The 12,959-nt window shown below is 37.8% G+C and overlaps 1 protein-coding gene across 2 annotated transcripts in view; it reads left to right on the top strand.

The window, feature by feature from the left end:
• Positions 1-12,959, top strand: part of ZNF407 (zinc finger protein 407) — a 430,215-nt gene that overhangs the window by 158,291 nt on the left and 258,965 nt on the right. The window contains exon 5 of one of the 2 annotated variants that reach the window (XM_032654304.1): positions 6,606-7,819. The exons of the other annotated variant lie outside the window; for it this stretch is intronic. Within the exon in view, the coding sequence (XP_032510195.1) occupies positions 6,606-6,786 (181 nt within the window). The 3' untranslated portion in view covers positions 6,787-7,819. Of the gene's footprint in view, positions 1-6,605; positions 7,820-12,959 lie in introns of those variants that run through there. 2 annotated transcript variants of the gene reach the window in all.

The following is a 12,959-nucleotide window of genomic DNA, read 5'->3' as shown; positions in this document are numbered from 1 at the left end:
TGTAGTTATTGTGTTCTTGTTGCTTTCATTTGCATTATCTCATTAATCATTATATGACATTATCAGTGGTGCATTGTTATTCCATTATAGAACTAAAGACAGATTCAGGAATATACAACAATTTCTTCAATATCTCATCATTAATAAGTGTTGGAATTGTTATTTTCCTAATTCTGGTGCTCTTCTGTGTACTGATTATATTATCTCACGTTGAAATCTTTACATATAGGTACTTAGGGTGTTTTATTCACACAATAAATTTGAATGAAAACAATCTAGATCAGATAATTAGTAAAAATAAAATATTTCCCTACTATATAACTCGTATACATTTTGAACTCGAATGTATCATTTTTGCTTTTTATTTAGGAATTTTAAAAATTTGAGTATGTCTGTTCATATGGTTTCATATTAATGAAAAATTCAACATCTTAAACATATATTTATCCTCCAAGCACCTTAAAAACAGTAGATACCTCCTATATATGGTGCTAGGAGTTTGAAAATCCCAGTTGTACTCTTGGGTTTTTCCATTTACCTTTTCCTGTGCATTCCAGGATAACTCTCTGTTGCTTTCACTCATTTCAGTCCCTAATACAAAAAGAGAGGCTAAAAAGAGGCAAGAGAAAGATTGCATGTCTTTTTTAGCCTTTGAGGTATGGTAAGCTTTTTCTCCAATTTTTACATGATTTTTGTCCTGAAATGAGGAGATGAGTCTCAAATGGGAAAGTATTCCTCATCTTCTGGGTTATTACCTTCTAAGTAGTCCAAGTGCAGAGTTCATCTACATTCAACATTAGACTGAATTGTTTTTCCTACCAAAAATTCTGTGTTTCAGAGGACCTCTTGTTTATGATATCTGTTTATAGATAGGGCATTGTCTCTTCCTGATAGAAATACTGAGTTGGAATACCAGGGCTTCAGCCGCAGCATTATTTCCCAGTAGACGTCCATAGCTGCAGAAGGCTAAGATTTAAGTAGCAAAATCTAGCACAGTAAATACCGAAAGGCTCCTTCCTTCCAGTCCACCTTCCTCCATTCCTTGGAGAGGGAATTGATGCCTTTTAACAGTCTTAGGAAACAAAGAAACTCTTTATCAGCATATTCAACCATCACTTTGGGCATAACTGTTCTCTAAATTAAGTTAAACATTTTTTTCTTACCTACTTAAAACATTAATGCCTTGGCCATAGTTTTGCAAGCTTGCTATATTTTAATTTCTCTAGGACAATATAATCAGTTTATTCTTTTTATGTTTTGAATTTGATTCTCCCCTCTTATGCATTGCATATTATAGCAAATAGTAATAAAAGTTAGCTAAATAGGCTGTGACAATTAAATTAATAATGCATTTTGTTTGCAAGTATTTAGGCCTTGTGCTTTGACTGATATATGCAAAAATGATAATTTATTACAAACAAATCATATTCTTGCTCTATAGTTTGATGAACTAATGACTTTTGTCAGCATGACTGTCATTAGCAACAGAAAAGTAGATAATTTCAAATATATATTTTTTGACTCTGTGAACACCTGAAGTGATGGCTTGTGTAAGAACATACTTTTTTGTCCCTAAATTTGCATGAACTTATTTTAAGGTAGTATATTACTATATTTTAGAAGTCTTGTACACTTATATATAAACAACTAAATATAGCCACATTCAGTTCACATTCCAAAATGATAAACTCCAATTAATTTGCAAGTTCATTCTAAAGTATTCCTTATTTTAAGTAAGTAATTCTCTTTATAATATAGTTAGCCAAAGTAGCTTTCTGACTCTCTGAAATCTCTAATAGAAATCTAGAAAATGAACTTATCCACAATTATCACAATTGAAACAGCCATAAAAAGTATATCTTATGTGAAAGCCAGGTGCATATTACAATAGAAAGAGATAGCATTTGTAGTTCAGTGCTTGGAAATCAGCTGGGCTTTGAATGACTGTGTAAACAGGAGGAGGGGGAAATGATTCACTCAGAATTTCTGATCTGATACATTGCTTTTGTGGTGTCTGGGACAATATCAGGAAATGTCTATACTCGCAGTATCTATGGAAGGCTGATGTGCTCCCCAAGCCAGTTTTACCAGTAAAGGATTTTAAGTTGGATGTGTGTATCTGAGAATCTAAGAGCTAAATAATGTACCTAGTTTTTCAAGTTATTAATGAATATCCAGATTGAGACCGTAGTATTTTTTCAATGAAGCAATTTTTGCAGGAGTCTGTGAATATTCTAAGTCTCAGATTGTGCCTTATTGTCAACCTAGCTGTGGGGTATCTTCAGGCCCCTGGGGGCAGGCTCAGGGCTGGCCAGTGAATTTGTTCAAGTGAATGGGTTTCCCCCAGGCTTTCTTCAGATTCCTGAGCCCTGATATTTTTGTTGGCTTCTCTCCTTTATCAGACATTTGTCACTTGTGATTGGGCATCTTACTTTTAACAGTATCTTTGAGCTTATTGATAATAAAATCTTTTCCCCTCATTTTTACATATACCAGATATTATGTAGTCTGAGTGTGGGATAGAAATACTGGCAGCCCTGATAGTTGTTCTCATTTGTTATGAGCAATTGCTATAGGACAGGATGTTGTGTAAGTCTTTTGGAATCTATCTCACCTCCTTTCTCAAAAACTTTTTTTTTTTTTGCGGTACGCGGGCCTCTCACTGTTGTGGCCTCTCCCGTTGCGGAGCACAGGCTACGGATACGCAGACTCAGCGGCCATGGCTCACGGGCCCAGCCGCTCCGCGGCATGTGGGATCTTCCCGGACCGGGGCACAAACCCGTGTCCCCTGCATCGGCAGGCAGACTCTCAACCACTGCGCCACCAGGGAAGCCCAAGAACTTTTTTATTTATATGGTAAAAATTGTGTGAAGGCATCATCATTGTTTTCTGTCTCTCAGTTTAGATATAAGCCTCATCCTTTTTCTTTTTCTTTCTTTCTTTCCTTCTTTCTTTCTTTCTTTCTTTCTTTCTTTCTTTCTTTCTTTCTTTCTTTCTTTCTTTCTTTCTTTCTTTCCTTCCTTCCTTCCTTCCTTCCTTCCTTCTTTCTTTCTTTCTTTCCTCCTTCCTTCCTTCCTTCCTTCCTTCCTTTCTCTCTCTCTCTCTCTCTCTCTCTCTCTCTCTCTCCCCCTCCCTCCCTCCCTTCCTTCCTTCCTTCCTTCCTTCCTTTCTTTCTTTCACATCTTTATTGGAGTATAGTTACTTTACAATGGTGTGTTACTTTCTGCTTTATAACAAAGTGAATCAGCTACACATATACATACTGAAGCATGAGGATGTCATCCGAAACCCAAACATTCCTGGGAAAAGCATATATACGTGTACGTGCACAGTTGTTATTGAAGCTTTGCCAGTGATACTTTGGGTTCATTAGAAACTTAGGTTACTTTTAATTGAGAGAATAATACATTTTTTTAAAACTCTGAATTACATATATTTAGGTAGACTCAAATTTTTCCTATTAGAAGAGATTATATTCATAATGTGAGATAGCTCCTGCTGTTGTCACTTGATTGTCCATTTTAGATAAGTAACTTGCCTTTTGGCTAAGTTGTTATTGCTTATATTTTCCTTTATTAAAGGATCAGCCATTTTCCTTAATATTTGTTCCATGTGAATTTCTGTAAGGTAAATTCTGTTTTCTATTTTATCATTGAAACAGGTAGCTTATTCTCATGGAGGCATTGAGATATTTCATTCCATGTTGAGTGTCCTTCTCGTCTCTGAAGAGTGTTCTTTATAACACTTGTCAGTCACGTTGTGTTTTCTGGCTCAGGTCTGCTCTCCCGTCACCACTGCTTATTGCTTATCGGTTTCCCCTCTCAGTTCTTCTCTTAATCAATGGCTAGTGATTTTTATTTAATATTTATATAAGAAGTGACTCTGTTGAGCCACAATGGAGGAAAAACATTTCAATTCATTCTATCTCGGATTGCTTATTTTAATGAGTGGGAGGTGGTTATATTTCAGTGACTTACTATTGCTTTTGCGTGAGCTTAGGACTCCCTTTCCTCTATCTTCTCCCATTTCTCCATCTGTAGACAGCACCTAGTATATAAATAGTATCCTATGATCATTTGACATCATTTTATTATAAGAAAGTTGGATTGAATAGACAGCCCTGCTAAATAATTATTTCTGTGTGGAATGATAGAAGTCACATCACTCATGTAAAGCCAAGGTTGTTATTTTTAGAAAACTCCCTTCTATATTTTACTGACTTAATCTGACCACTTATTAAGGTACATAAGGAGATAGTATATATTTTCTACTGAAGTTATCTTGTTAGCATTTGGGTAGTATTTCTAAATTAAATGGATAATTAGGATGTTCTATGGTTGCTTTATGACAAATGTTTTCTTACTGAAATGGGTATATTCTAATTCTTACTTTATAAATTTTCCAGGTGAAAGTTAGCAAAAGTTAGCATCACTGGTGAGAATATCAGGATCTCAGCTCCTCATTTGTTTGTTGAAGTTTCCAACTTACTTTTTGGGGAGGTGTTTGGACCTAGTTACAAATGGTTCTCATGACTCATCTCTGAGGGGATAGAAAACCCGCTTTTCACGCTCATAACTTCATTGGGGCCCTCAGTTTCCATGAAGCAATGGTAGCCCTACTCCTACTTCAGTTGCGTAGTGTAAAGCTATGTGGAATATCTGGATTCTGTATATCTGTCCTATAATTTAGTTTGCTGTTCTGAATAAATATTCTTTCTACTCATTTCTCAATGTGCTTTCAGTTTTGCCCTTCAATTAGTCCCATCCCTAGAGAGCTGCTTTCCTTTGCCCCCATTGGTTTTGTTTTCTTCTTCCAATAACATTTTGACTGATTTTGTACTTAGTTTTTATGATAATGACTTAAATTTCAGAATGTTTTAAGAAGTAACCTTATAAAATGCGTGTCTTTATTGTAAAGATCGTGCTCAGGGGCGCAGCTCCTGAACACATGTCATATTTTCCTGGTGAGATCCTGGGGGTAGGGGGGCAGTGTCTTTCTGGTCTCTCTTCCAGGAAAAGTTGTGCCTTTCTGAAACAACTTGTCATTTTGGTCTTAAGTACTAGCAAATCGTGAGTATAATTGAGTTTTCTTCTTCATGTTTACTGCTGGGAAGCTCAGTGCCAAAATTGTAATTCATCTCTAGAAATCAGGATGGACTTCATGGAATGCATTTTATTTACTACTGTTATTTCTAGTTTCATCCTTTTTTCCCTTATGGGAAATTCCCATTTTATGTGAGTGGTATATTTTAACAACCTCACATAAATCACAGCTCACATAATTCAAGGGAAGTTTTGCAATGAGAATTTTTGTGGAGTAGGGTCAGTATTTGTCTGGGAGGACATGTGTCTCCAGCCCTGTGGTTTGGGGGCATTGTGTCGAGCAGTGTGCAGCCCTGTTATGAGACGTGTTTTTAATTGCCCTTGCCCTGTTGTATGAAAATTTAGTGCACTTTAATGGTGCTTTTTATTTTTCGAGATTATCTTATTTTGAGGAATGCTTGCTCCTAAAGTGTGCTGAGCAGACATGGTGTGTAGTCCCCAGCCAAAGAAGGGAGGGTTGCTTAACTTTTATAGCAGGGTCCTTGCTCTCTGCTCCGTCAGAAGTAACTGCCGCTCTTAGCGCATCACAGTTGTGCTGATAAAATTCCATGTTTACTACTCTAGGGGAGATTTTCATGTTAGCAGTAGGGAAAGTCTAAGTGTTAGAAGTATGTGTGTGTTACAGAAATGTAAGATGGTTTTCTTTGTTTTCTGAGATTCATGTTTAAATTTTAAGCTAATATTTTATTGAGCGTTCATCTCTGTGTGTTTTATTCCCGGGCATTTAAATAGACATGGATATTATATGATTCTTGTTCTTTAGAAGGTATTGTAGGTTATGCAGTTATCCATAATATGTGAAAAGAAAAGCTACACAATGATACAAAAGAAAGTTTTAGAAGCGGGAACAATTAATCTTGCTTAAGAGGTATTATGGGGGATGCTAATGAAGACATCTAATTTATTCATTAATTTATTCTCCCAATAAACATTCGCCACATCTGCTATTTACAATTACCGCTGTGTTCCAAAACTGAAATGGCATGTCGTGTTTGAAGATGATACACCCTCCGTTCTCACGCCCCTTCAATTTAGGTTTGATGGACTGAGGCTAAGGATAGAGGGATAATACGCACATACAGGAAAAGGAGAATTTTATTAGGAGGCGCTGACAAAAATACAGTAGGGTGCTATTCCAGAGAGTGTCTGGGCCGGGTGTTGCTTTAGGATGAGTGCTCAGGAAAGACCTTTCTGAAGGGGTGCATTTTAAGTGAAGCGTAGATTCTGAGCCCTCCCAGCAGAGAGCACAGTCAGAGGCCTCCGGTGAGGTGTGCGCGAGCTTGGTGAGTCCTGCCCCACTGCGCCCTGGGGCTGGGGCAGGGCAGAGGGGAAGATGAAGAGCTAAGACCCCAGCCGTGCGCTGTTTAGGAAACGGTCACCCGTGGGAGTGTTTCCTTTAGCGGGATCATGGGGCGGGTGAGGGTGGGCCTGGGCAACTGAGTCGGAATCCGGCTGGGAAAGAGCCTTGAATGCTGTGCCAGCTTTACCTCTTACTCTGTACAGAAGAGGAAGCCAGCAAGCCGTCGGTGGAGTTCAGCCCCAGGACAGTGTGGGCAAGTGGATTAGCCGGTCACAGCGACATTTCCTGGAGACCCTCACCGGCTCTCCCTGCCTCGCCTGCTCCCTCTCTCCCTCAGTGCCAGTCACCTTGCCTGATTCAATTGCGGAGCTTGCCTGCAAATAAGCTGTTTAGTCATTGGTTTTACAGGCTGACCTTGTTTTATTGTGCTTTGCAAATATTGTTACTTTTTACAAATCGAAGGTTTGTGGCAACCCTGCATCAAGCAAGTCCATCAGCTCCATTTTTCCAGCAACATTTGCTTACTTCCTGTCTCTTTGTCACATTTTGGTAATTCTCACAAGGTTTCAAACTTTTTATTATTATTATATTTGTTATGGTGACCTCTGATCAGCGATCTTTGATGCTCTTACTACGACTCTGAAGGCTCAGATGATGGTTAGCATTTTAGCAATAAAGTGTCCTTAATTAAGGTATGAATATTGTTTCTTAAGACATGATGCTACTGCACACTTAGCAGACTACAGTATAGTGTAAATGTAACTTTTATATGCTCTGGGAAACCGAAAAATTCACGCGACTGGCTCTTCTGTGATACTTGGCTTTAGTGTGGTGGTTGGGAACTGAACCTGCAGTGTCTCCGAGGTCTGCCTGTATTTCATTAGACACATTCTGTTCCCAACTCTGTAACGTATTTCTTCCTTTCTCTATACGTTTGTTCTTCCTATTCCTCATTACACTCCTACTGCATTCCATCTTTCCTGGTTATCATTCCAAATCATTATTTTATTTCAAGCTTCAGTATGAGGCCCCTGTCTTCTATGAGTTTCTTCCTTGTGTATTCCATCTCTAAATGATTTTGCTTTTTTCATCATATTCCTATGGAACCTTGGTGAATAAAGTATATATATTTCTCTCTCCATCTCCCTAAGTGGAAACCCCAAAGGCTATAATGATACTGTATATGTTATAATGATTAATCTAGTACTAGCTCATTGAGTTATTAGACCAGAAATGTATGGTTTAGTACTGATAATCTTTATTAAAATGACATCTGTTTTGTTCTATTGCCTCCTCTTTCATTCCTATATAGAAATAAAAGTGAATTCTGTGGAGATAGTGAACTATACCTTTTCTGCTATAAATGTTCTAATTGCTTTTGCATGTGATAATACATTGTTGTTTAATGTCACAAGTTAATTTTTTAAGGGTTTTGTTTTTTTTCTGCTACCATTTAGTAGTTCAATCAGATCTTGGATATAAGAATATCTGTCGTTTTAACCCTTTTTGAAGTCAGTGAATAAGTGATCCCAAATATGATCAATCAGATATGTTAAATGTTCAGGATATAGGTGTTTTCCCTTGGCAGGCATCTAGAATATTTTTGGTTATTCTCTTCTTTTATTTCACTTAAGTTGCTTTTAGAACACTGGAGCTTATGCATCTGGACTCTGATTAAAATATGCCTTAAGCTCTTATCCTTAATTCCCCATCAGTGCCAGAATTAAAGAGAACAAAGACCTATATGTTCACTGCAGCCTTCAATTAGGCCTAATTACCAACTTTCATACAGTTTCATTATACAGTACTGACTTCTTGTGAGATGTTCTTTATATTCATGATGTCTTGGAAGTTGCTTATAAAAGTGCAAGTTTAAATTTTTTCCTGAGGAATTTTCAGGAAACGTACAACCTTTCTGAAGTAATTTTTGTAAAGTTGGATCAAAGCAATATGATGATCCATTTTAACAGATGAAAAACAGGATGTTTACATTTCATTATGCCACAGAACTCTGATAGGAAAACTCAAGGGTTTACACAGGGTATTCTCTAAGATATCTCCTCCCACCCCCAGTTCTTAGTCCTTGGGTCACTTGAATAAGCCACTGTGAGCTTCAAACAAAGGGCTTCTCCACCAACCCTGTGCTGCTCTCGCCCTCGTACTCAGAGAAAACAAGCAGACGTTGATGTTCTGTAAGAGACTGGCCGATCTTGTAGTAGTCCTGATGTTCCACAGAATGACTGTCTTCTGCTGCTGCAGGTCCTTCATTCCCTTTCAAAAGAATCATGATGTCATTTGATACGTTCTAAGATATTAGCACCTCCTAAGGTTGAATCATATGAAATTAACACTTAGGTTAAAAACCATCAAATATTGGCAATTTCATTTGAGTCAAACCTAATTCTATTTAGAACTGTTTCTAGCATATGATGTCAATATAGAGAGCTGCTTTTCAGTGAAGTAATCATTTCCATTGAGTTTTTAAATCTTCTTTTTTAAAAAAAAATTATTTATTTATTTATTTATTTTTGGCTGCGTTGGGTCTCCATCGCTGTGCGTGGGCTTTCTCTAGTTGCGGCGAGCGGGGGCTACTCTTCATTGCGGTGCGCGGGCTTCTCATTGCAGTGGTTTCTCTTGTTGCGGAGCACGGGCTCTAGGTGTGTGGGCTTCAGTAGTTGTGGCTCATGGACTTAGTTGCTCCGCGGCATGTGGGATCTTCCTGGACCAGGGATCGAACCCGTGTCCCCTGCATTGGCAGGCAGATTCTTAACCACTGACCACCAGGGAAGTCCCTCCACTGAGTTTTAATGTTATCCAGTTCTTGCTTTTTTTATAGACAGTGATTCCCTAGACATAGTGTGGTGCAGTAAGTATGATACAGAAATTGGGTCAGGATAACAGGAAAGCTGTCTCAGCAGACTTTTTTTTTTTTACTGTTTCCACTCAGTGTCCACTGAAAGCCATGTCTGCAGGTCTTCTAGGTCTGTGTCAGCTGCAATTTCAAGGCCCAGGTTTTGTCTCACTGTGAAAATCCTTCCCTGGATTTCCGTTCTATGTAATCGCTTCTTACTACTAAGAAGACTGATGTACAACTTAGCACATTCTATTTGGATTCTCTTTTTTGTTTAAAACACAGTGGGTATACGCCCTGGGTCCACACTAGATAATTTCTTGAGGGTGTGGTTGGCAACTTTCCTTCTCTGTCTCAGCTTTTCCAAAGGTGACTGACATTCAGTGAAGGTTGATAGATTTAAGATATTAAAGTCCTCATTGAAATTTTTCTTTTTCAGGATGGACTTTTTCTTAGATGGTCTAACATATGATTTATAGTCACATTTCTAACAAGGCAGTGCAAACTAGTGTAATTGTATGTAACTGTCGATGGTCCTGCCTCTTAACGGAGTCAACCTCAGGTGCATTCTTCCTGAGTCACTGTAGCTTTATCACCTTCTCCTGGGAGGCCCAGGACACATGTTCTCATTTTTCAGGGTTATGGTGACATGGACATGAATTTATAGTTATACAAGTACAAAAAACATCATACTATATATAAACACAGCATTTTATAATTTTTAAAGTGCTTACTTTTAGATAAAAACACGTTAAAGAAATTTTTAGTTGCCAAGGTCTAAACAATATCTGTGTCTCCTTTTTCATGCTAATCTGGTGGAGAAAAGGATTACGGGAAACAGCAGATTCAGCAGAACATATATATAATGAAGTTTTTATTTAAATTATACCCAAATTTTCTTTCAAGTTAATTAAAACAATAATTTTCCCTTTCCTTCTCACGGTGCATTATAATATTGAGAATGTCTTTTTCTCATTTCACATTGATAATTACATAATATGGATATGCCATATATTTTTGGCAACTAGAAAGTGGCAGTCTTATTGCTGGATATCAGGTCTTTAAAATTTTATACCTTTTCCTTTTTCTAAAAAAATACTGTTTGTATGATAATCATATCTTGAAGATTAGGAAAATTTTTAACAAGAGAACTAGCCCAATGCTTATTATTTATTAGTACTCATAGTAATAGCAGTATATGAACATATTCAAAGTCTCAGTGAGTTTCTGAGTTTTCTCTTTCTAATAAACAGGGAAAAAAACCTTACATAGAACACTGCTGTGTAAAACCAGTAAAAACCAAGTGCTCTGTCTGAAGCTGCAAGGGGGGCTGGGCCAAAGACCATGTCAGTGGTGGGGCGCCTTCTCTGCATCTCAGAGAAGCTGTGGCTTCCTCATCAGATTAAACAGAATCGCTTTATACGTCGAGCTCTTTTACTTGTATAGTAAGCCATTGACTTCTGCAGCTCTAGCATTTATAATATTGTTGATCCCTAAGTGATGAGACATAATGTAAATTTCTGTGGAAATTCCAGTTTGAATCTGATGTGCTCAGGTGCCGCTGAGTCTGAGCCCTTGACTTAGCTGGTGTTAGATCTCAGTACAGCTTTATTTACTGTGCTCTGCTTGTCATAGGTATCTGTGCCTCTGAAGAAGTGATTAAAACCAAAAGTCTGAACAGATCCAACTGCTGGAGTTGATGAAAATAAAGAAAGAATGAAAACAATGTAAGAGTGTAATCATTCTTAGCTAGAGATGTAAGGTTGGAATAAATTAAAATCTGGAAGGTAATGTTCTTGTTTTCAAGTTCAGTGGTAAATTCATAGATATTCATTATATTATTGAGTGAATCAATAAAGTAAAATGGGGCCACAAATGGATCAGTGATGAGGAAACTTATTTTTGGCCCAGTTTTGCGCCTTGATGTCTGTGTAGTGAGACCGTGATTTGCCACATTCGCGTGACCCACATCATATGCTTGATGGGAAACAAAGAAAGTTGGTTTCAGAAAACTTTCTGTTTAGTTCTCTAGCTAGTACTGAAAGTACTCCATTCAGTGAAGGAGAAAACGTTATTGAATCTTGAAGAGATGGCTCTCTTACTGGTAATGTTACGAATGGAATACATCTGGCTTTCAACAAAAATGTCAATTCTTAGAAAATCATTAGTCTGTAAACATTTATCTGAAATTACAGTGGGGAACTATTAATTCATGTGGCTGTTAACTCACTTTTATCATGAGAAAAGTTTGACTTGGAAATTTTAGGACGTGTTTTTCCTTGCATAAGGTCAAGTTGGCAGTGGAGGGACCCTCAGCTCACCCTGCCATAGAGAAGCACTTTCTTCTGAGTGAAGCGGCTCTTAGAGGAGAAGGGTTGGGAAACCAACAGCTGTTCCTCTGGTGGAGCTGCCGTCACAGAGAGGCGCATCTCAGGAAGGACCCTGCTCTCACTGGGGATTTGGGTGGCCTGGGGCTGACCTCACCTGCTGAGTCCTGGTCAGCCTCCAGCAGTATCTGAGAAAGAAATCGGGATGAGCTCTGTCCTAGGAATTGGAGGCCTTTTCATCCCAAGATGAAAGGTGCTACTTTCAGTCGAAATAGCTTCATCTTGAATGCCTGTTTAAATGAGTGCGCTCCACTTTACAGGTATTTTTCTCAGTTTCCATCACTGGTTTCATCTGCCTTTCTGCTGACTTGATGCTGAGGCCCCAGCAGAACAGTGCTAGGACATTGCAGAGTGTGCCACCTGTCTGTCTGCACAGGCCTCTAGGGTCTCCATCTTCCTCTTGTCCTGCCTCTGGAGACAGGTCAATGTGACTAAGGAATGACGTTCTGAAATAGAATGTAGAGTTCATTTTTTCCTTATTGGAAGAACTCATAGCTTAGTTAACAATTTTAGACTGTATTTATAGAATCACTGAGATTCTTAAGGGGTTACTTAATTTTTTTAAAACACTTTACCACCTTTTATGAGGGAAGGTATATTCTATGAGGCTTTCTAAAGGTCTCAGTTCATATGCCTTGCAAATGTCAGTGACTTACTATATTTAATTTGCCCTAACACCAGGTAGCTTATTGCAGAGCAGTACAGAATTTTGGATTTTAAAGAGAACCTTTATATTTCATAGATGTGAAAACCATTTCAGAGAGACTTGATCTAGACCATCTAGATATTCAGAATTTTGGCAATTAAAGAATGGTCTGTGTCTACAAATTTTATAATTTCATTGCATCCTTCTTTGGGAACAGAAGAGCTATGAGTCCGTTGTTCTTTGGTAAAGCTTTGCTCTTTCATGGGTGACCTTTGGTAGTTTTGCATGTAATGCTTAGTATCTTCTCAGCACCTTTAATCTTAGTAATTGATGGTAAATTTTGTACAACTTAAAGTATCTATGAAAGATAAATTCTCCCCCCTTTCAGGTGCTTATTGATAAAATATATATAAAATTAGAAAACTCTGAGTGTATTTGTTTAAATTAAACAAGAAAAGTTTGTTTTTAGTCTGAACATATTGCTGTAAAACTTTTACAGTCATGCAATTTATAGAAATGGTAGACTTTCACTCTTTCATTTTTTTCTTTCAATGGTGACATCAATATTGCTAACATTTGTTGGAATATAAAGTATAAAACAAGATCTTTCCTGAAAATACTACATAGTGAAAAACTACCCAATGACTATCTATAAACTGGACCAAGATGAAAC

Source organism: Phocoena sinus, chromosome 14 (genome assembly GCF_008692025.1).
Source record: "Phocoena sinus isolate mPhoSin1 chromosome 14, mPhoSin1.pri, whole genome shotgun sequence".
Classification (NCBI taxonomy): Eukaryota; Metazoa; Chordata; class Mammalia; order Artiodactyla; family Phocoenidae; genus Phocoena; species Phocoena sinus.
This window is presented reverse-complemented; position numbering and strand designations above follow the sequence as displayed.